The sequence below is a fragment of the Ceratotherium simum genome, chromosome X (assembly GCF_057802395.1).
Source record: "Ceratotherium simum simum isolate JZ-2026a chromosome X, ASM5780239v1, whole genome shotgun sequence".
Taxonomy (NCBI): Eukaryota; Metazoa; Chordata; class Mammalia; order Perissodactyla; family Rhinocerotidae; genus Ceratotherium; species Ceratotherium simum.
In genome coordinates, this window is record NC_141940.1 from 74,072,321 (window position 1) to 74,095,196 (window position 22,876).

General features: G+C 37.2%; 1 protein-coding gene and 1 pseudogene across 4 annotated transcripts in view; one reads left to right on the forward strand and one right to left on the reverse strand.

The window, feature by feature from the left end:
- KIF4A (kinesin family member 4A) overlaps positions 1-22,876 on the reverse strand; it is a 108,026-nt gene that overhangs the window by 9,132 nt on the left and 76,018 nt on the right. For 3 of the 4 annotated variants that reach the window (XM_087427354.1, XM_004439876.3, XM_087427352.1), the window contains 10 exons: positions 20,695-20,778; positions 20,053-20,169; positions 9,351-9,506; positions 9,128-9,228; positions 5,414-5,543; positions 4,080-4,250; positions 3,574-3,681; positions 2,490-2,567; positions 2,033-2,131; positions 1,332-1,514 (listed from right to left, as the gene is read on the reverse strand). In XM_087427354.1, coding sequence (XP_087283480.1) covers positions 1,332-1,514; positions 2,033-2,131; positions 2,490-2,567; positions 3,574-3,681; positions 4,080-4,250; positions 5,414-5,543; positions 9,128-9,228; positions 9,351-9,506; positions 20,053-20,169; positions 20,695-20,778 — 1,227 coding nt within the window. The remainder of the gene's footprint in view (positions 1-1,331; positions 1,515-2,032; positions 2,132-2,489; positions 2,568-3,573; positions 3,682-4,079; positions 4,251-5,413; positions 5,544-9,127; positions 9,229-9,350; positions 9,507-20,052; positions 20,170-20,694; positions 20,779-22,876) is intronic. The other variant, XM_087427355.1, reaches the window with a different exon arrangement.
- On the forward strand, positions 10,584-11,033 carry LOC106803453 (transmembrane protein 170A pseudogene; annotated as a pseudogene).

Here is a 22,876-nt window from a genome sequence, read left to right on the forward strand (position 1 = left end):
ACTACTATCTCTACATCCAAGTCTTTGCAATATGCTATTTATCATGCCATAAATGGTCTCCCAGTTGCTCCCAAGACTGTATTTCCCTTTCTGTTTTATAATATAGCAATAGTCATCTCTTTCATGGCATCTTCTTAATCTACTTAATCTATGTCTACTTGGTTTGGCTTTATAGTCACTCTTAAAAACCTCTTAGTCCATCTCCCTGAGATGACTATGCCGAGGTTCTATGGCATGCTTCTATTTCTTTGCCTTGTTTTCCCATTAGATTATAAGTTCTCTGAGGCTAAGGACGAGCTCTTAGTCCCACTAACAGCACATGATATGTTACATTCCTGATGACTCTTTCTAAATGACTTAATGCCACCATGACTGTCCATTCCTCATGACTTGCTTCTCTTTGGTGTTGTGGCTTTATAAGGCTCAGTTCCCCAAGTGACATGCTATCAGCTAAAGAAATCAAGCAACCTTCCAGGAAGCCAGCTAGGGTAATTTGTGAACTGTTTTCCTTAAATGAATGTGGCTGCAGGGCACAGTTGGGGTAGTGGTGAACTATAGTGCCTGGGAAGTTAATGTTTCAACATAAAACATCTACGTTTGATAATTATGTAGGACTATTATTGTGTAAGTAAATAAAGCATGCCTCAAAGTCAGACTGTTCCTAACTAGCCTTAACTTGGTGTGTTCAATCTTAATTATTAGCCTTTTCTATAATTCCCGTTGCCCCTTAGCCTAGTGAGCAAAATCACTCTATTAGGCAAGGAAGATAAAGTTCCCACTCAGCTTCTGGTCTGTAATTTTTACTGAGATGACCATGATGTGGTAGAAATAAATTGGACTTGGAATCGGAATATTTGGTTTCAAGTCCTGACTGTCACTTGGTTTTATGACCTTGGGCAAGGTCATTTCCCTCCTGTGGGTCTCAGATCCACCTGTAAAATGCAAATAATAAATATCTCGCTGGATTTTTTGTGACAATGAAAAGAGATAACATATATAAGAATGGTTTATAAACTGTAAAGTGCTATAAAAATGTGAAGGATTATTATGATCACTTTGGAACCAGCCTCAATGAAATGGTATAGAACACTACTACCTGTTCAGATGGTAAGAACCTGAAAACATGAAGGGAGGCACCTTGTGCACTCAGATAGCCCTCTCTATTAGCCCCGGGTTCCATACAGAGCTGGCTCAACAAGCACCCCTCAGTGCAGCCAATGCCTCTGAACAGGATTGAGGGGCTCGGGTGCAGGGTATGGGGCCGGCATATTCCCACTGGTAGTGAAGACTAATGACTGCAACCCCTCACAGGGATGAGAGCTGTCTCCTACCCCTTGGATGTTCTTCTTGGACATCTTAACTAATTTTGTTGGCTTCCATTCCTCATCATCCCCATCGTCACCATCACCATCACCGTCCTCAGGCTCATTCACAGAATGCTCTGAATAATATTTTAGATCCTCAAGGTCCATGCTTTGCTCCAGGAACTTTTCTTTAAAACGGGAAGGCTTTGGCTGAGAAAAAAGGTTTGGAATGGTTATTTAATAAAAATAACAAAAAATACATGTGGATCATATCTTCCCAGTAGCTGCTGCCAGCTATATTCTCGGAGCAGAGATTTCAGACTCCCTCAAATATACCCCACTTGGCTTTACCAATCAGAAGAAACTCTGCTTTAGCCTTTGGCCTTGCAGAGTCTTTGAAGGGATAGAGGCTGAGCAATCTGAGGGAGGAAGGAAGGATTCATGCTATGATGAGATAAGTATCTTTGGATGGACAGCTGAACACTGCTCTTTTCTCCTATTCCTCCTCCTCAGTTGTGTTACATAATGCCTGTACATGGCCAAAAGTTAGCCTTCTGGGGAGGGAGAATGCCTCAAGATTGTACTGTAGTTGTATCTGGGACTCCAGAGAAAACTGAGATGCTGGAATTTGGGAATTTTAACTCTCAACCTCTTCTTAAAAGGTGATTTTAGCACACTCACCCCAAACCTTGGCTATGCGAAGGTATCACAGGCACTGAGAAGTTTACCTTAGGTGGGATATATTCAAAAGAAGAGTCTGGAGATAGAAGGGTATCCTTAGGAAGATGAGGTTTTTGTCTGCTGGCTACTTGGAGGAGGGTCAGTTTCTATTTGAAAAGAAGAGACAAAGTATACATTGCAGGACAGCTTCTGAGAGTGTTCATGGCTAAAACATAAAGATTCCTAAGCTAGCTTAATTTTAAGTCATAGTAAAGCGAGGCAGGGTAATAATAAAGTAGGTTGAAGGACTCCCACTTTACAAGGTCAGTATTAGATTCAGAAAAGAGCAAATTTAAAAATGTATGTTTATACCATTTTGAAATGCACATGACTATATCACATGGAAACTTGATGTAGATCTCATAAAATACAGCCAAGTCATCATACTCAGGGCTGCTCTCAAGAGCTGGCCTCAGTTGCAACCGGGTCTCCAGGGCTTATTAAGTGGGTGGGAAGCTATATTACCTGCTTGATGATTTCATTCTCTCGGAGAAGCTGCTGATTTTGCTCACACACTTCTCGCATCTTCTCAAGTTCTTCATCCTATTTCCAGATAGTGCAGTGATAGGTGGGGTTATTTTGGGCACTACATGTGGGTTACCAGACAACTCACATAGATGAAAACATACTGCTGCCAAGTTGCTGGCAGCAGATGGTTTTTGTGCAACAGGCATTGGCACCCAGAAAAATGCCTGATTCCCACCAGTTCCTAGGTGTCCTGAATGCCACTTCTATTCCAACGCTCCCAAGCAGCCTTGACCACACTCGCAGGAACCATGGGCTCTGCCCCACACACTTTCCTTCTTCTTTTCTATTCTCTAGCCTCACATCCCTTATTCACATCAGGATGCTGATTAAGAAACCCACAACGGAGAGTTAGCTCTGTTTCTTTGAAGTCTACAGATGCTTTTGTTCACCCTTCTCAACACAAACTAGGTAGTTTACTTGCTACTCTAATAAGCCTAATTAAACTTCCTGCCACATAAGACAACTGGATTCATGCATACGACTTTAACTAGTTTGGTTATGTCTTTAGTGGGAGGTGCCAAAGCAACTATAGAGACTGGTGATTCAGGAAAAAGATTCTAAGTTGGATAAAACAGTGCTCCAACATGCTACTAAAGGGTGTGGTGTTCCCAGCCTCTGGAGGAAATTCAGACCCCAGGCATTTTACAAACACGTCAGGACTCAACTCAGAAGAACAAGCTCAGGAAGAGGCAGCTGAATGCCCCTAGGATTTTACTGGATGATTTAACTTTCTCAACTCTTTAGAGCTCAGGGTAGAGGCAAAGTCTCAGGAGGCCTCAAAGTCTGGTATGGAGTATGTACTGTCATTTCTGTACCAAAAAGGAGGTTATTCTATGTGTGGCTACATTCTAAATACCCCTAAATTGATCAAATATGGCCAAAAGGCAATAGAGGCTACCATTATAAACCTTTTTTCAGTAGTTAATTACTCTCTGCTGCAAGTACAATGGTCTAAATCAGATAGGATTCTCAGTCAGCCTTGTGGAACCCATCTTTGGAGACCTTTGCCACCTTATCATACCTGACACTTCAGGGTGCTCAACAGTTGTTGTTCCTTTTCACTGACTGACTCCTCGAGCAGCTTCTCTGCCATTTGGCTTTGCTGTAGCTGGCTGAGAAGGTACAGCACCTAGAGAAAGATACAACCCAATGGGACCAAAGGAATAAGAGGAAAAAGGAATTCTGGCTTAGTCCAAGTAGTCATCCAGATGACTCCTCTGTGATTTAGAAGTAAACTGTTCTCCTTTGCTCTCATGGCTTGAAGTAGTAAGCACAGCCCCAATGGTTATCAGCAATGTTAATCTTGGTATTAAAGTTGAAGGCTAAGAGGCATTGTCACCGGTATATATAAACTTAGACAAGTCATTTCTCTCTGTTTCAGGTTTCTTATTTGCAAAATTTATAAAAGACTACATGGTCTTTTGAAGAAAATTTTATGCCCTCTACTATTTTTTTTTTTTTTAACGAACAACAAAAAGCAACAATAGTTTGTTTCTCAATATAGCTTTTTGGCTTGCCAGGGTTTACCTTCTCTTGGTGCTGTTGCTCCACTCTGACCAGCTCTGCATGTAGCTCTGTCTCTATTTCAGCAAAATTATTTCGCTCCTCAAACAGCATCTTCTGCATGTCAGCACAGCTGGCCTTGTTCTGTTTCAGGCTACTTTCAAGCTTGCTGACCTGTATTTTGGAGGAGACCAGCTGGAAGGGATAAAAGCACATCAGTTTATTTGGAGAATGGCCACCTTTCCCCATTCATTAGGCAGGAAAATGTCAGTTTTCTTGAAATGGATTGAGAAAAGTTCCTCTATGTCTAAGTCCATTCTTATTTTTTCATGGCACATGGATTCTACCATTGAATAGTAACAACACTACCAAGGCCAAGAGCCCCTTTTTCTGTTGAGATAGATATCTTAGAGCTAGAAGCCATCACTAACGTAATTTAATCTCCTGCCTGCCTCAAGGCAAGAATAAACCTAACATAAACAGTATCTGACAACTCCAAATTCTGATAATTAAGAAGTTCTTCCTTAATTTAAAGAGAAATCCAAAGGACACACCCTTATGGCCAATTATGTCCCATCTCAGAATGGCTGTGTTCACATGTCAGAACCCATAGACCCATTAGCTAAGACTGCAGATCTGGCTCTCCAGGCTAGATTGATATCCTATGCCGGCCTAGTTTTACGTTCTCTACTAGCCCAGATGTTGAACATCATAAATACCAGTGTTCACACGACTAATCAGGATTTCCTTAGTAGGAAAAATCTGCTAACCCAAAACAAAAATGTATAAAGGATAGCTCTGCTACAACTTGCAGAGTCGAAGTTTGTGACTGAGGCATGAAAATGCCTCAATCACCAGAGGTGATCAACTTTAATTCGTCTTATGACAATGTAAGATAGTATATTATTTTAAGGTCAGTGAAGATGGATTTTCCTTAAGGTGAATCTTTATATGTCAAAATATGATTAGGTTTTCTCTTTCCTAGATTGTATCTTCAACTTTTTGAATATATATCTCATAGGTATTTTAAAAAGTAGTACAGTATCATAGTTTATGTTTAACCAGTGGCCTACCATGGCATCCTGATCTTTTCCTAATAATAACAGAGAACATTTATTGAGCACTTGCTATGCCAGGCATGACAGGTATCAATTTTCAAGTCATATATTTTTCCAAGTAACCGGCCTGTACTTGCTCATACCAACCTTGACCTATAAAACGGTTTCTATAATGTTAGTGTCATTATGGTTTCTATCATGAAAAGTGGCAATAACACTATGACAGTATTCTAGGCTAACATCTTATTTCAACCTACCCAAGCCAGACCCCTAATTGCTGGTAGGAAGAGTGATGTTTACCTCTCCAATTAAATATTTCAGGGCACACTTGGCTTCCAGAATGGTAGTAATATTCTCCCAGCGGTGTTTGGACCTGTCTTCACTTTCTGCATCCAGCAGCTTCTGCTGTAGGTCAGCAATCTGAGCACTCCTTTAGGGAAAGAAACAATAAGCTTTATTGCTAGTAGCCTCAACACCAAGGTGAGGGGAAGCACTCCGAGGAAAAATTTCAAATAATTTTATGGATGGAGGTATCAGTTAAATATCATTTAAATAATGATTGAGTCATCTGGTTAGGATTTTATACAGCATCTCAAATCCTGTTACAAAGGGACTCCAAGAGACTATCCAAATGGTTTTATTTTATTAAATACTGGTTGAAATAAACAGGTCATATAGTGGGACTTGGAAAGATTTGTTTTAGTAAGACTTTTGTTGTAGTGCATTGACTATAATGTGACTTTGTCTTGAGGCCATATAAACTCAGATTGTGATATGGTGGCTCACCTATGCAAGGACAAGATTTAGGTTGGAGAACTAAAGGAAAAAAATCTTAAAAGAACAAACAGGTAAATGTTCTTTGCTGGAATCAAATACCAAATTGCTACCTATGGCTGGTATTGTGAGAGGTTATCTTGAAGTACCTGCCAAAGGACTGAGAAGTTTCTTAAAAAGACTAGATACTCTGAGTCTGGTTATAGCTTCCAGATATTTTCTGATCAAGTATGGCCTGAGACCAAGGTTTACACAGTATTTGTTTCATTAATAGCTTCCTTCTCAAATCTGCTATGAGTCCAGTAAGGGAGCATACCGGCATGTGTGTAACATGCAGTGCTATGTAAGGTACTATAAAGAAGATGGGTACCAAAATAATCTAAGATAGCAGTTCTCAAATTTTTGGGTCTCAGGACCCCTTTACACTCTTAAAAATTATTGAGAACCTCTAAGAAACTGTTCGTATATGTTATACCTATTGATATTTACAGTATTAGAAAGTAAAACTGAGAAAAAAATTAAGTATTTATTCACTTAAAAATAACAATAATCCATTATACTACACTAACATATTTTATCAAAAAATAACATTTTCCAAAACAAAAAATAATTTAGTGAGAAGAATGGGATTGTTTTACATTTTTTACAAATGTCTGTAATGTCTGGCTTAGTAGAAGACAGCTGGATTCTCATATCTCCCTCTGCATTCAATCTTTTGTGACATATTCTGGTTGACATAAATGAAGACAGTCTGGCCTCACAAGGATATGTAGTTGGACAAAGGAGGAGCATTTTAACAGCCTTTTCAGATAATTTTGGATATTCTTCTTTGAGACTACACCAAAACCCAACAAGTGGTAGTTCCTTAAAAGTTAGTTGAAATGCAGAATCTGAAATCACTGTTAATAAACTTTTCTGACTCTCATAACATCCATTGGTCTATCTTGCAATCTAAATGGATCTTTTACCAATACATGATTCTGTAAAATGTCATTTGAACAGGCTTCAAACTTTAACACATTTCATTATACAATATAAAAAAACACAATTATTAATATCACTATTGGTCTCATCAGAAAAGTTATGAATAACTGTCAAGCTCATGTTGATGGACACGAGTTTTCCAAAATTCTAAGTTTTGCTTGAAAGCTCAAATTTTATCTTTGGTGACAAACACTTTCAGTTGTTTTCCTTGAGGTGACAGGCTCACTTTGTTCATTTTTTAGATGAATGTCTGCCAAGTACCCCAGTCTGAATAACCATAGTTTGTCTGTCAGTCGTTCTTTCAAGTAAAAGCGATGTTCCATGAGAAAAGAGGCCTCCAACAAGCACACAAGTGCTTTTCCTCGAGAGAGCCGTCACACGTCAGTGGGCAGCAGAAGTGCTTCCTGTGCTCTTCCCGCTCCGTCACACAGAATATTAAAAAGATCTGAACTCAAGGGCCAAGATTTAATCAAATTAATAATTTGTACTGCTTTATCAAAGCCTTTCTTAAGTAAAACTAATTTTTTTTTTTAAGCTGAGAGTATGTGGTGGTGAAGTCTATAATGACCACTAGTACAGGTTGGTGCCACTGCTTTGATTCAAGCTAAGGTGTCAGCAGTTTTGTCCACTGTTGCTTTTGCACTATCATGGCAAACATCAACATAGTAAAATGGCAAATAATGTCTTAATATTATTATGAAAATAGTTTTTATCCCTCAGACTCCCTGAAAGCGTCTCAGAGATCCCTAGGGGTTTGTGGACCACCCTTTGAGACCCTTGGTCTAATATATAGCCCTTTCCTTCAACAAGCTTACAATCTGTCTAGATTGACAAGACTAATAAATATAAAATAATTAATACACATAAAGATAACATATATCATCTGTACCACATGACTGAGTACTGTAAGTTCTGAAGGAGTTTAGAGAAGAGGAAGATTAGTGAGGGATGAAGAGTCGGGAGGCTTCTTGGAAGAGGTGAGCCAGAACACTTCAGAGTTGTTGTCTATCATATGCCCTTTCCTGTCTTCTCTGACAATTCATGTCCCTTAGCTATTTCCAAATTTAGTTTAAGTCTCATCAACTTTAGGAAAATTCCCTTGATTAAACTCACCTCTGTCTAATTGCCCTCTGCTTGGCACCTGCCCTACATTTAAGTAATCATTTACTTATGCACAGAGGTGTACAGGTAAATGTTTAACAACCAGCACTTAAAAACGAGACCTGATTTGTAGCTTTTGCTAGTTTCTGTGAAATACTCTTACCAAAACCAATTGTAAGCCATCAATGGTTTACAACATTCCTGAAATTTCAACAAATAATTCCAACACACTACTGTGAGTCATTACACTACTTCCACTTGAGAGCAAGACATCATCTATTCTTTCTATATATCCCAAACACATCCAGTGCAGCACAAAGCAGAAATTCAAATGTTGAGTGACTTATAGATGTATCCAAAGATAAACAGCTAGGGTGTGTTGCTAAAAACAAATTAAATGATCTCCAAGGTCTTCTGGGCAATAAAATTCTATTATCCTAAGACATAAAATCTCTGTCGAAGTTCTGTTTTTCTAGATCTCATAGATACTTAAAAGACAATGATACTGATTAGAAAGGCTGTGTAGCATAATTTCTGGTTTTAGAGCCAGGAAGGGAGAAAGAGAAGAATGTTCATTGAGCACCTCTAATATGTCAAGTACTGTGTTATGTACTTTACTTACTAATCTCATTTAATGCTTATGATAACTTTACTTATACATTATATTATACCTACTTTGCTGATGATCTCTAAAATTCTCCTTCTATGTTATTGCTCTTTGCTATCATTTCTTGGGTACTTCTGAAGTTTTGTTTTTAGTCAGTTCTACATTTCAGAGATACTATTACATCAAAAATTGTGGTGCATCGTAAAGAGCATGGGCTTTGGAATTAGATAGACTGGATTTCGAATCCCAGTTCTGTATAAACTTTAGCAAATTTCTTAAGATCTCTGAACTTCAGTTTAGATCCCTAAAGTGAGAAGAATGATACTTACCTCATAAGGTATAATGATACCTTATAGGGAGGGACTGAATGAGAAAATGTATCTAACATGTCTAGTAAAGTGTATGGTTAAAAAAAAAATCACTACTTTCTCTTGTTTCTCCACCATCACAAAGCTTTTGAAAAACAAGCTTTTGAATCACCAGATTGATAGGTTATATTTTGATTCCAGGCATAAATTTTTATAATGCCTTAGAGATAGACCCATTACCTGAGTTCCATTTCAGTCTCTAGGCTTTCAATCTGCTTTGTAATGGAATCCTCTGACTCAGAAACTTGACCACGCAGTTCAGCAAGTGAGAATGTGCGCCTCTGTAAAGAATAGTGGGAATGAAGGTGAAGGAGTAAAAGGAAAGTAATCCTTTAAAGTAGTGAGGGTTTTTGAGGAGTGCAGAGTCCAATTGTTGGTAACATATTTCCATAAGGGCACTTACCCGGAGTTTAGGAGGTGGATTCTCCCCAGATTCCTTTTTTTCTTTGAGTTCAGCCACATCCTGAGCCAGGATCTTTCTATCTTCAAGAAGGTCATTCAGATGGCGTTTGGCTTCCTCAGTACTGACCATAACCTCAATTTCATTTCCAAGCCAGTTCTAGAAATCAGTGATATTGGGTGAGGAATGAGGAATCTCTGGCCTATGGGCTAGATTCAGCTCCAGACTTAATTTCACTCAGACCAGAGTCCAAGGAACTAAAAGTGAGATTTCCATTCATGCCTATACTCACCAAAAATTCCAATAGTTCTCTAAGAGCCTTTAATAGCAATATCCCAAAAGGTCATAAGAAAGAGGCTTTCTGCAGAAAATCTTTCTCCAGATATCCTAGCATTTCTATGTACTTTGTCTTTACCTTCTCCATTTCTTCCTCAACCTTTGTCCTTAACCAGTCATGATATAGAATTAAAGTATATTTTGATTATCTGTGCTATTTAATAAATAGATATCCATTCTTAATCTTTAAAATAGACGAATGGAATTTTTTTAAGTAAGCAAAATTAACTAAATTCAGTTTTTAAAAAAGTAACCATCCCTGAGAACACTGTCACTTTGGATAAAGATATACCATGCTAAATGTAATCAAAAGAAAGCTGGAGTGGATATATTAATATCAGATAATGTAGAATTCACATCAAAGAATATTACCAAGGATAAAAAAGATCACTTCATAATGGTAAAGGAGTGAACTATTCAAGAGAACTTAATCCTTAATGTTTATGTTCCTAATAACAAAGCACCAAAATACACGAAACAAAATCATATATGAGTCAACAAAGGAGATAATATGGAATCACAAAAATACTCAATTGATCCAAAAGAAGCGTGAAAACAAGGAAAAAGGGAATGAAGAACAGATGGGACAAATAGAAAACAAATAGCAAGATGACAGATTCAAACCTACCCATATCAAAATCACATTAAATGTAAATGATCTAAACACCTCAGTTAAAATGCAGAGACTGTCAGATTGGATTTAAAAAGCTAGACCCAACTATATGCTGCCTACAAGAAACACGTTTTAAAAATGAAAGCATAGGTAGGAGGAAGAGGGCCCAGCCGAAGGTGACGCTGAGGCAGCAGAGCTGCGGAGAGCAGAGCGGGCTGTGAGTGAAAGCAAGCCTCGGCAGCCCTTTGGACGCTCTCCCCCATCTCTCTGTGGTGAATGGCTATGGGATGGAGCATAAGGGGTGCAGCAGCAGCAGGGGGTTGGCCAGGCTCCTGCAGCAGATCCTCAGCCTGAAGCTCGTGCCACAGATGGGCAATGGAACCCTGTGCCCCAACTCCACTTCTCTCTGCTCCTTCTCAGAGATGTGGTATGGTGTGTTCCTGTGGGCACTGGTGTCCTCTCTCTTCTTTCATGTCCCTGCTGGATTACTGGCCCTTTGCACCCTCAGACATCAGAAATATGGTGCAACAATTGCTGGAGTGTACCGAGCAGCAGGAAAGGAAATGATACCATTTGAAGCCCTCACCTTGGGCACTGGACAGACGTTTTGTGTAGTGGTGGTCTCCTTTTTATGGGTTTTAGCTACTCTAGAGGATACACCCTCAAACTATGATGCCGAACCTAAGTTTTGTAGAATCCTTCAAAAGAATACATTATGGAATGTAGTGTTTTCTTAGTTCTTCAGATGGAAGCAACTCAGATGAAAAAGTATGTGAAGAACAACATCTTAGCCCTTTCTTCAGTTGAAGTTCCAGGAATTGAACTGAAGATCTTTCTGGACTCCTATTATTCTCAACCAAAACAAATCAATTTGTTTTTTTTTTTTTTTTGGGGGGAGATATTTAATTTAAGCAGTTTTACAGGTACACCTTTACCCAAGCCAGGTTGACAATGCTTCTGGGTTGGCATCCTTCATGCTGAAATTTACAATATCCTGTGAGAAAATGCAATGTTGCATATTTCAGAGAAACTATGGAAAATATTGGCTTATTTCTAAGCAGAGCATACATACTAAAATCTTATTTGTTCTAATCTTGATTAAAATTTGGCAGACTCTTCTTTTGCTATATCTTCATGACAGTGCCAATTAGGTTTCAGTTGAGTGTAGCTTTGAGAAGAAAAACAGGAAAAAAAAATCTATAACACGAGTAGTGGCTTTCATTCCACTATTTAAAGAAAAAAGAGATAACTACCGAATGATGTGACATTTTATGGATAACTATCTTGACCTCTAATTATTTAATACATTTTAAGAGATGTGAATTTGTCATTTTGTACATTTTATCAAAATTAGCTAGCTAATTGAGACTTTTTTCCCCAGAATTCCTGTACCACTCTTTCCTATCACTCTTAGTCTATTAATTTTATTTAGTTTAAATGGAAACATACCCTATTAAGTAGCTCCAGTTAAAAATTTTAAGCCAGATTGGTCAGGATACTCTTTTAACATTGAGGCACACAAAAAAGATACTTAAACATTCTGTTAGTTTTTCTTAGTGACTTTGGTTTATTAATGGCTCTTGAAAAATTGTAGAAGTGCAGCTTAAAGTACAGTTCATGGTTATTGATTTCTTAGTCTTTTTTTTTTTTTGGTGAGGAAGATCAGCCCTGAGCTAACATCTGTTGCGAATCTTCCTCTTTTTGCTGAGGAAGATTGTCCCTGAGCTAACATCTGTGCCAATCTTCCTCTATTTTGTATGTGGGATGCCACCACAGTATGGCTTGATGAGTCGTGTGTAGGTCCACACCCAGGATCTAAACTCGCGAACCCTGGACCACCGAAGCGGAGCATACAAACTTAACCACCACACCACCAGGCCAGTCCCTGATTTCTTAGTCTTAACGTGCTTACCCAGTGGTGGGTCTTCAGCCCACTTTGACAGTATCAGTTATCCCTCCACTGTGCCCTCTGCGTTTTCTTTCAAGAGAATTTATATCCTTAAAGAGAATTAAATATCAAGAGTTTTTTAAATCTAATTTTAGCTATTTCAATTTTTCTTCTACTGCCTAACTTTCTTTTCCGTTAAAAGGCCTGGAGGGGCTGGCCCCGTGGCGTAGCAGTTAAGTGCACGCCCTCCGCTACTGGCAGCCCGGGTTCGGATCCCAGGCGCACACTGACACACCACTTCTCCGGCCATGCTGAAGCAGCGTTCCACATACAGTGACTAGAAGGATGTGCAACTATGACATACAACTATCTACTGGGGCTTTGGGGAGGAAAAAGGAAAAAAAAAGGAGGAGGATTGGCAATAGATGTTAGCTCAGGGCCAGTCTTCCTCAGCAAAAAGAGGAGGATTGGCATGGATGTTAGGTCAGCGTTGATCTTCCTCACAAAAAAACCCCCAAACCAAAACAAAAAACCAAACCAAACCAAACCAAACCAAAACAAAGGCCTGGAAACTGTGACCTTCAAAAGAGATAGGATTGCAAAAATTAAGTATCTAACTTGATCTTTACCACCTAAACTGTTTTGTATGGAATACAATCAGTGTTTTTTTCTGTTTTCAAAATAGTTTCTGGTAATTAAATCTGACATTTTTAAAGGAAAGTTTTCATTGTGAGAGTCAGGCTAATAGCCCATGAGGTCATGTGTACATGAATGTATCTGTTCCAATTGGAGCAATAGGCACTCAGCTTCTGATTAAAAAATAGCCAGGAGGACCAATTTAACCAGAGATAGTCAAAGAGAAAAATTACAAAGGGATCACAAAAATTAACTTGACATTTTCTTTTAATAAGCCATTAGACCACTTATCAAAATTATAGTGACTTATACTCAAGACCAGGTGGAAAATTACAAGTAGAGCTGGAATGCAGGCAGATGTCCTTACAAATTCCCCAACAAGGTTACCCTCCAATGCTCAAATCTTTCTTTCAAGCAAATTTTAAGTTTTTAGTTAAAGGCTCTGTTTTTCAGTTCAAGGAGCTATGATTTTGAAAAGTAGCCCTTCAGTTTAAGAACTTGGAGGATGTTGTATCCTTTATTATAGGAAATGATTTTAATCATCTCTCTTGAAGGATGCCTTTAGCGTTCTCACCTAAAACATTCTTTTGGATAGAATTTCACAAATTGAACATGTGGGCCAGTGGTTGGTGGGCCCCTCCCCCTGAATACTAATTTTTGAACATAATGATCCATGATTTCAATGTTTGGTTATTTTTCTTTTAGAGCCAAGACACAAAAATGAATGCATTTTGAAAGATGTCTTTGTTTCCATCTGTTTCTTGTTTGCTATATTTTGATTATCTATTCTGTTTAAAAATTTCAAATATAAAATGTTATGTATCTTCAAATTATTGAATGTTTTATCCATCCCACTATGTGAATGTTCTCCTGTGAATAAATGTATATAGACTTTATATAGATTGAGATTTGTAGTCTGAAATGTTTTCAGGGAGAAACTATTTGAATGATAAAGAATGTCTATTCTCTCTTGTTTTTGTTGTTGTTTTTAAATTTCTTGTCTCAAATACACAATTATTTGCAGATGGTTGCTCAGATGAAAAAATATTAGCATTTATGTTGAACATTTTATTTTACCATATATAGTTTTTTGAGAATTTTTGCCAACTGTCTTTCTTAGAGACATATGCAACCGCCCCTCCCCCAGCTATGCACCCACTTTTCTTTTTCTTTAAGCAGAGGAAGGAGGCATCCCCCAACCATAAAAGCTGATTTCTGGATTCTTTAATATGGGGATTTGGAAGTAAAGCCATTTCATGAAAACTTAAGTCCATATACAAATGCGTAATGAGTATTCCAAGAGAAAGATGTCTCTTTGTGCTATTAATTCTTTTTTTTCCCATCAAAACATTACTTCTTAGGAAATGTCTAAAGCAGTGAGAAAAACTTCATGCAAATAACTACCTTTAAACCCTTCCTCATGTTTTTTAAGTTTTTAAATTGTATGTTGGCTTTTGATTCCAGTGTCCTTTCTGACTGCTCTGGTTTAAATTAAGTTCTTATAACAACTACAGTGTATACCAGCCTTTCCTAAGAAACAATTTTCTGGAATGTGAAGCCCTGGTGCCATTAGCTCTCCACACACAGGAAGTTTTGTGTACATACATTTCTTTTTTGTGCACTCTGTTAGGCTGGTTGTGACTAAAAGCAGCTTAACTTTTTGTATTAGATTATTTCACTAACTGCTACAGTCAAAATGATCAAATCTTTGTACAACAGAAAATTATTTAAATTTTTTATTTTTCTACTGACATTTCTAATTCTGGTAAAAATATTTATCAATAAAGAATTACTTTCAATTCTGTGAAAAAAAAATAAAAATGAAGGTGCAAATAGGTTAAAACTAAAAGGATTAATAAATATATATAGCATGCTAACATTAGTTGAAAGAAAGATGGAGGGGTGGGCCGGCCCCGTGGCTTGGCGGTTAAGTGCGCACACTCCGTTGCTGGCAGCCCTGGTTCGGAGCCCGGGTGCGCGCCAACGCACCGCTTCTCTGGCCATGCTGAGGCCGCGTCCCACATACAGCAACTAGAAGGATGTGCAACTATGACATACAACTATCTACTGGGGCTTTGAGGGAAAAATAAATAAATAAATAAAATTAAAAAAAAAAGAAAGAAAGATGGAGGGGCTATATTATTAACAGAAAAAGTGGATTTCAGAACAAAGAATATTACTAGGGATAAAAAAGATCATTTCATAATAATGAAGGGATAAATTAATCCTAAATGTTTATGCCCCTAATAACAGAGCTTCAAAATACATTAAGCAAAAAAACAGATAGAACTACAAGGAGAAAAAGACAAATCCATAATTCTAGTTGGAGATTTCAATACCCATCTCTCAATAATTAATAAAACAAGTAAGCAGAAAATCAGCAAGGATACAGTAGAAATGAACAGCACAAGCAATCAAATCGACATGATTGACATTTATAGAACAGTCTATCCAATAACAGCAGAATACACATTCTTGTTAAGTTCACACAGAACATTTGCCAAGATTGACCATATTCTAAGTGATAATAAGTTTCAATAAATTCAAAAGGATTCAAGTCATACAAAGTATGTTCTCTAACCACAATGGAATTAAATTAGAAATCACAACAGAAAGATATTTGGAAAAATCTCCCAATATTTGGAAACTAAATAACGTACTTCTAAATAACCTATGGGTTAAAGAAGCAATCAACAGGGAAATTAGAATATATTCTGAATTGAATGAAAATGAAAACATAACTATCAAAATTTGTGGGATGTCATTAAAGGAGTACTTAAGGGGAAATTTATAACACTAAAAGCCTATATTAGAAAAGAAGAAAGAACTTAAATCAATGAAGTCAGCTTCTACCTTAAGAAACTAAAAAAATAAGAGTCAATTAAATCCAAAGCAGAAGTAAGAAAATAATAAAGATTGGGTTGGAAATTAATGAGCTGGGGTTTTTTAGGTATTTTTTTATTGTGGTAAAATATACATAATATAAAATTTACCATTTTAACCATTTGTAAGAATGATCTGGTTCTTTGATAAACCTCTAGCCAAACTGATCAGGAAAAAGGGGAAAAGACACAAAATTATCAATACCAGGAACGAGACAGGTGACATTACTACAGCTTTTACAGACATTAGAAGGACAATAAGGGAATATTATGAATAACTTCATGCCAATAAATTTGACAACTTTGATGAAACAGACAAGTTCTCTGAAACACACAAACTACCAAAGCTCACTCAAGAAGAACTATATAACCTGAACAACCCCGTATTTATTTTTAAAAATTGAATTTTAGTTAACCCTCCTCCCGCCAAAAAGCAAAAACTAACAAAAAACCTTTCAGGCCCAGAGGGCTTAACTTGTGAATTATACCAAACTTTTAAGGAAGAAACAATATTAATTCTATATAAACTCTCCCAGACAATTGAAGAGGATGGACTACTTCCCAACTTATTCTAAGAGGCCAGCATTACCTGATACCAAAACCAGATGAAGACATTATAAGAAAACAACAGACCAGTATCCCTTCTGAACACAGATGCAAAATTTTACACAAAATTTCGATTTTAGCAAAATTTTAATTTTACATATTGTTGAACTCAAAAATACACAAAAAGGATGATTTATCAAAACCAAGTGGAGTTTATCCAAGGAATGCAAGGTTGCTTCCATATTTGAACATCAAAGTAATCTACCAAATCAAAAAGCTACAGACAAAAAGCATTTGACAAAATTTACATCCACTCAGAATAAAAACTTACAGCAAACTAAGAACAGATAAGAACTTCCTCAAGCTGATAAAGGGCATCTACGAAAAACCTACAGCTAACATTATTTATTTATTTATTTTTATTTTTTCCCCCAAAGCCCCAGTAGATAGTTGTATGTCATAGCTGCACATCCCTCTAGTTGCTGTATGTGGGACGCCGCCTCAGCATGGCCGGAGAAGCGGTGCGTCGGTGTGTGCCTGGGATCCGAACCCGGGCCGCCAGCAGTGGAGTGCACGCACTTAACCGCTAAGCCATGGGGCCAGCCCATACAGCTAACATTATACTTAATGGTGAAAGACTGAATGCTTTGCTCCTGAGATCAGGAAAAACAGAAGGGTTTCTACTGTCATCACTCCTACTCGACATCATCCTGAAGGTCCTAGCCAATACAATACGGCAAGTAAAAGAAATAAGACATACAGATTAAAAAGGAAGAAATAAAACTGTATTTACAGATGGCATGATTGTCTATGTAGAAAATCTCAAAGAACCTACAAAATAGCTACTAGACTAATAAAATCAGAAGATAAAAGTTAATACACAAAAAATCAATTGTATTTCTATACACCAGCAATGAACAACTAGATAAACAATTTGGCAGTTTCTTATAAAGTTAAACATACACTTACCATATGATTCAGCACTCCCACTCCTAGGTGTTTATCCAAGTGAAATGATTACCTATGTTTACCCAGAAACTGGAAAAAAGCCCCCAAATATCCTTTAACAGGTGAATAGATAAACAAACTGTGGGACATCCATACAATGGAATACAATTCAGCAAAAAAAAAAAAAGTACAAACTGTTGATACAGGCAACAACATGGATGAATCTCAAATGCATTACGCTAAATGAAAGAAGCCATACTGTATGTTTCTATTTGTATGACACTGATGCAAAGGGAAAACGATAATGACAGAATATAGATCAGTGTTTGCCAAGGGCCAGGGATGTGGGAGGAGTTGACTACAATGGGGTATAGGGGAATTTTGGGGGCTAATAGAACTATTCTATATCTTGATTGTGGTGGTAGTCATACAACTGTATGTGTTTGACAAAACTCGCAGAACTGTATGCTGAAAAGGGTAAATCTTACTATATGTCAGTTATGCCTTGAAAAATAAATTGAAAAAAAAAATCAATGTCATTTGCCATACTAACAGAGTAAAAACACACCAACTATAAGATCATCTCAATAGGATTCAGAAAAAACTTTTGAAAAAACCCAACATCCACTCATGATAAAAACTTTCAGCAGGGGCCGGCCTGGTGGCGTAGCGGTTAAGTTGGTGCGCTCTGCTTTGGCAGCCCGGGGTTCGCAGGTTCGGATCCCAGGCGCAGACCGACGCACCGCTTGTCAAGCCATGCTGTGGCAGCGTCCCATATAAAGCAGAGGAAGATGGACATGGATGTTAGCTCAGGGCCAATCTTCCTCAGCAAAAAGAGGAGGATTGGTATCGGATGTTAGCTCAGGGCTAATCTTCCCCACACACAAAAAAGGCATACACAGCAGATAAGAATAAATAAAATTGTCCCTATTTGCAGATGACATGATTATCTATGAAGAAAATCCTAAGGACTCTACAAAAAACCTACAAGAACCAACAGGTATGTCCAAACAGTTAGAAACTGAAATTAAAAACAATTTCTAATATCATAAAAATATGAAATATTTGATAAAAGATGTGCAACATCTGTACACTGAAAACTAAAATACTGCTGAGAGAAATTAAAGACTTAAGTGGAGAGATGTATGGTGTTCATGGATCAAATGACTCAATATTGTTAAGACGTAAATTCTCCTCAAATTTACCTATAGATCCTATGCAATCCTAATCAAACTCCCAGCAGACTTTTTGTAGAAACTGATAAGCTGATTCTAAAATTTATAGGGAAATGCAAAGGATCTAGTTTTCCCAAAACTATTTTGAAAAAGAATAACAACTTTGGAGGACTTATACCACCTGATTTCAGGACTTATAAAACTAGTGTAATCAAAACATTTTGGTATTGGCATAAAGACAGACATGTAGATCAATGGAATAGAATCTAGAAATCAACTTATGGACATTTGATTTTGAGAAAGGTGTCAAGCCAAAATGAATCATAGACAATACTATATAACTTCTAGAAGAAAACTTAGGAGGAAACCTTAGTGACCTTGGGTTTGGCAAAGATTTCTTAAATAGGACATAAAAACCAGGAAGTATAAAAGAAAAAATATCAGGTAAATTGGATGGCATTAAAATTAAAAAGCTTTGCTCGGTCTTCAAAAGATACTGTTGCAAAATGAAAAGGAAAGCCACAGCCTGGGAGAAAATATGTATAAAACATAGAAGTCCTTTGTTAGATATATCTAGAATATATAAAGAAGTCTAACTCAAAAGTAAGAAAAAATATAACCCAATTCAAAAATTGGGAGAAGATTTGAAAACATATTTCACAAAACATACATATGGCAAATAAGCACATGAAAAGATGCTCAATATCCTTAGTCATTAGGAAAATCAAAACTAAAACCACAATGAGGTACCACTACCCATCCACTAGAATAGCTAAAATTTAAAAGACTGACCATAACTAAGTATTGGTGAGAATGTACAGCATTCATCGCTAGTAGGAATGTAAAATGGCACAATCACTTTGGAAAACAATTTGGCAGTTGCTTAAAATTTAAAACATACACCTACCATATGAGCCAGCGACTCCACTCATAGATTATCTACCCCAAAGAGATAAAAACATATATCCACACAAAGACTTGTACACAAATGTTCAGTACAATATTTGTAATAGCCCCAAACTGGAAACAACACAAATGTTCATCTACAGGTGAATGGATAAAAACAAATTGTGATATATCCATACAATGGGGGATGCCACTCAGCAATAAAAAGGAAAGAAGTATTGCTACAGCCATATGGATGAATCTCAAAATAATTATGCTGAATAAAAGCCCGAAAAAAATATACTATATGATTCAATTTTTATAAAATTCTAGAAAATGAAAAAAATCTATAATGACAGAAAGCAGATTAATGGTTGCCTGGAGACAGGGCGTAGAGGACTGCGGAGGGGAGGGAGGGATTACAAAGGGGTACAACAGAAGTTTTGGTTATAGGGGACATTGACATTATCTTGATTGTGGTGATTTCATGGGTGTATATCTGTGTCAAAACTTATTAAATTGTACACTTTAAATATGTACAATTTATCGTGGGTCAATTATACCTCAGTAAAACTGTTAAAAAATTAACTGAATCTGAACAGGGGCAGGGATAGAAAGGATTCTCTACTCTTGGTCTTTAACAACCGTTCAAAGATATTCATATCTTTAGGAAATAAGGCTTTCAGGTAGAACTTCAGATTTTGCAGTGTTTACTTCTAAACAAAAAGAAAGCTAGTTCCCATTTTTTCCTATCCCCAATGTACATAAGAGAAATGGCAGTTCAAGCTGTCCATACCTTCACTCGAGTTGCAGTACTGCCTTCTATTCCACGGCTCTGAGTCTCCTTCCGCTTGTCTGCAACCTCCCGTTGTTTTTGAAGAGCATCCTTGAGACGCTTGTTGGCAGCCGCTGCCTAAATAAAAATGGCTCATAGTAATGTTAAATTAAAGGGTAAAAAGAAAAAAAGGTAAAAGGAAGAACATTCTTTCTAGCATATTAGTATTTCCAGCATATTAGTAAAGAAAAATAAAAAATTCTATGGGTTTGAGCTCCTATAGGAACCAAGTGTATAAGTCTCCATGTACATAATACTAGTGAGCAGTTACTGCCTTAGAGCCTAGGGGAGGTACACATTTGAAGGAAGTACCGCAGACTGCAAGTGTCTGGAAATGTCACATATGAATATTACTCTATGTAGTTTTGGAAAGAAGCAAGCTCAATCAGAAAAGAAATCCTTATTCAAATAGTACCATTTTCTCAGGTTTTTACCTGCTCTCACAGTTCATGACATATAAACAGAGATCAAGACTTAGGAATTGCTGGTCAAGATTGGTATCCTGGTTTCTCAGGACACTGGCTCATTTAAAGGATACTACTTTGCCAGCATCTAAGCCTGAAGGTGACAATACACTTGACCTAGCAGATTGGATTTTCTTACCTCTTCAGTTTTACGTCTGAGCACATTAGACTGTTTCTGGAAGTTTCTTTCAAGTTTGAGCAGTTCATACTGCCTCTTACGATCCTGAGAAGAAAAAAGTAAGACATTTAATTGCTATTCAGCTAGCTAAAATAAAACTAAAGAGGGGCCCACCGGGTGGCATAGCAGTTAAGTTCCCGTGCTCTGCTTCGGCGGCCCAGGATTCGCAGATTCGGATCCTGGGCACGGACAACCGCACTGCTTTTCAAGCCATGCTGTGGCAGAGTCACAGAGGTCTTTCTCTACAGAGTCAAGTAGAGAAAGAGCACGGATGTTAGCCCAGGGCCAATCTTCCTCAGCAAAAAAAGAGTAGGATTGGCAACGGATGTTAGCTCAGGGCTAATCTTCCTCACAAAATGCAAAACAAAACAAAACAAGAGTCTTTCAATGGTACAGTCATTATGGAAAACAGTATGGAGATTCCTCAAAAAATTAAAAATAGAACTACCATACGATCCAGCAATCCCATTACTAGGTGTATATCCAAAGGAAATGAAATCAGTATCTTGAAGAGATATCTGCACTCCTGTGTTCATTGCAGCATTATTCACAATAACCAAGATATGTAAACAACCTAAGTATTTGTTGACAGATGAATGGATAAAGAAAATGTGGTGTGTGTATCTATCTATGTCCATATGATGGAATATTATTCAGCCATAAACAAGAAGGAAATCCTGTCATTTGCGACAACATGGATGAACCTGGAGGTCATTATGCTAAGGGAAATAAACCAGACTGAGAAAGAAAAACACTGTATAATCTCACTTATATGTGGAATCTAAAAAAGTCGAAGCCATAGAACCAGAGAGTAGAATGGTGGTTACCAGGGACTGAGGGATGGAGAAAATGGGGAAAGGTTGGTCAAAGGGTACAAACTTTCACTTATAAGATGAATAAGTTCTGGGGATTTATTTATAGCATAGTGACTATAGTTAATAATACTGTAGTGTATACTTGAAATAGTTAATAATACTGTAGTGTATACTTGAAATATGCTAAGAGAGTAGATCTTAAGTGTTCTCACCACACTAGAAAAAAGTGGGGGTAACTATGTGAGGTGATGGATGTGTTGCAATCAGGAAATGTGACATCTCCAAATTCATTCTTCTCTTTCAAGATGTTATGACTATTCTGGGTCACTTGCATTTCCGTATGAATTTTAGGATCAGCGTGTGAATTTCTGCAAATAAGCCAGATGAAATTTTGATTGGGATTGTGTTGAACTTGTAGATCAATCTGGGGAGTATTCCATCTTAAGAATATTAAGTCTTCCCATCCATGAACACAGGTTATCTTTCCATTTAATTAGATCTTTAATTAATTCAATGATATTTTGAAGTTTTTAGTGCATAAGTCTTACACTTGTTTTTTAAGTTTATTCCTAAGTATTTTATTCTTATTGATGCTATTATAAATGGAATTATCTTAATTTCATTTTCAAATTGTTAGTTGCTAGTGTATGGAAAAACAACTGATTTTTGTACATTGAACTTATATTCTGCAACCTTGCTGAACTTATGTATTAGTTCTAATAGGTTTTTAGTAGATTCTCTAGGATTTTCTATATACAAGATCATGTCATCTGCTAACAGAGATAGTTTTGCTTCTTCCTTTCCAATCTGGATGCCTTTTATATATTTTTCTTGCCTAAGTGCCCTGGCTAGAACCTCCAGAACAATGTTGAGTAGAAGTGGTGAGAGCAGATATCCTTGTCTTGCTTCTGATCTTAGGGGTACAGTATTCTGTCTTTCACCATTAAGTATGATGTTAGCTGTGGGTTTTTCATAAATGCCCTTTATCAGGTTGAGGTAGTTCCCTTCTACTCCTAATTTATTGAGTGCTTTTATCATGAAAGGGTATTGGATTTTCTCAAATGCTTTTTCTGTGTCTATTGAGATGATCACGTGGTTCTTGTCCTTTATTTTACTGATGTGGTGTATTACATTAATTGATTTTCAGATGTTAGAGGAGGCTTGCATTTTTTCAGATAAACTTTACTTGCTCATGGTGTATCATTGTTTTTATATGTTGCAGGAGGATTCAGTTTGTTAGTATTATGTTGAAGATTTCCCACATCTCTATTCATAAGAGATATTGGTCTGTAGTTTTATGGGGACGTCTTTGTATGGTTTAGGTATCA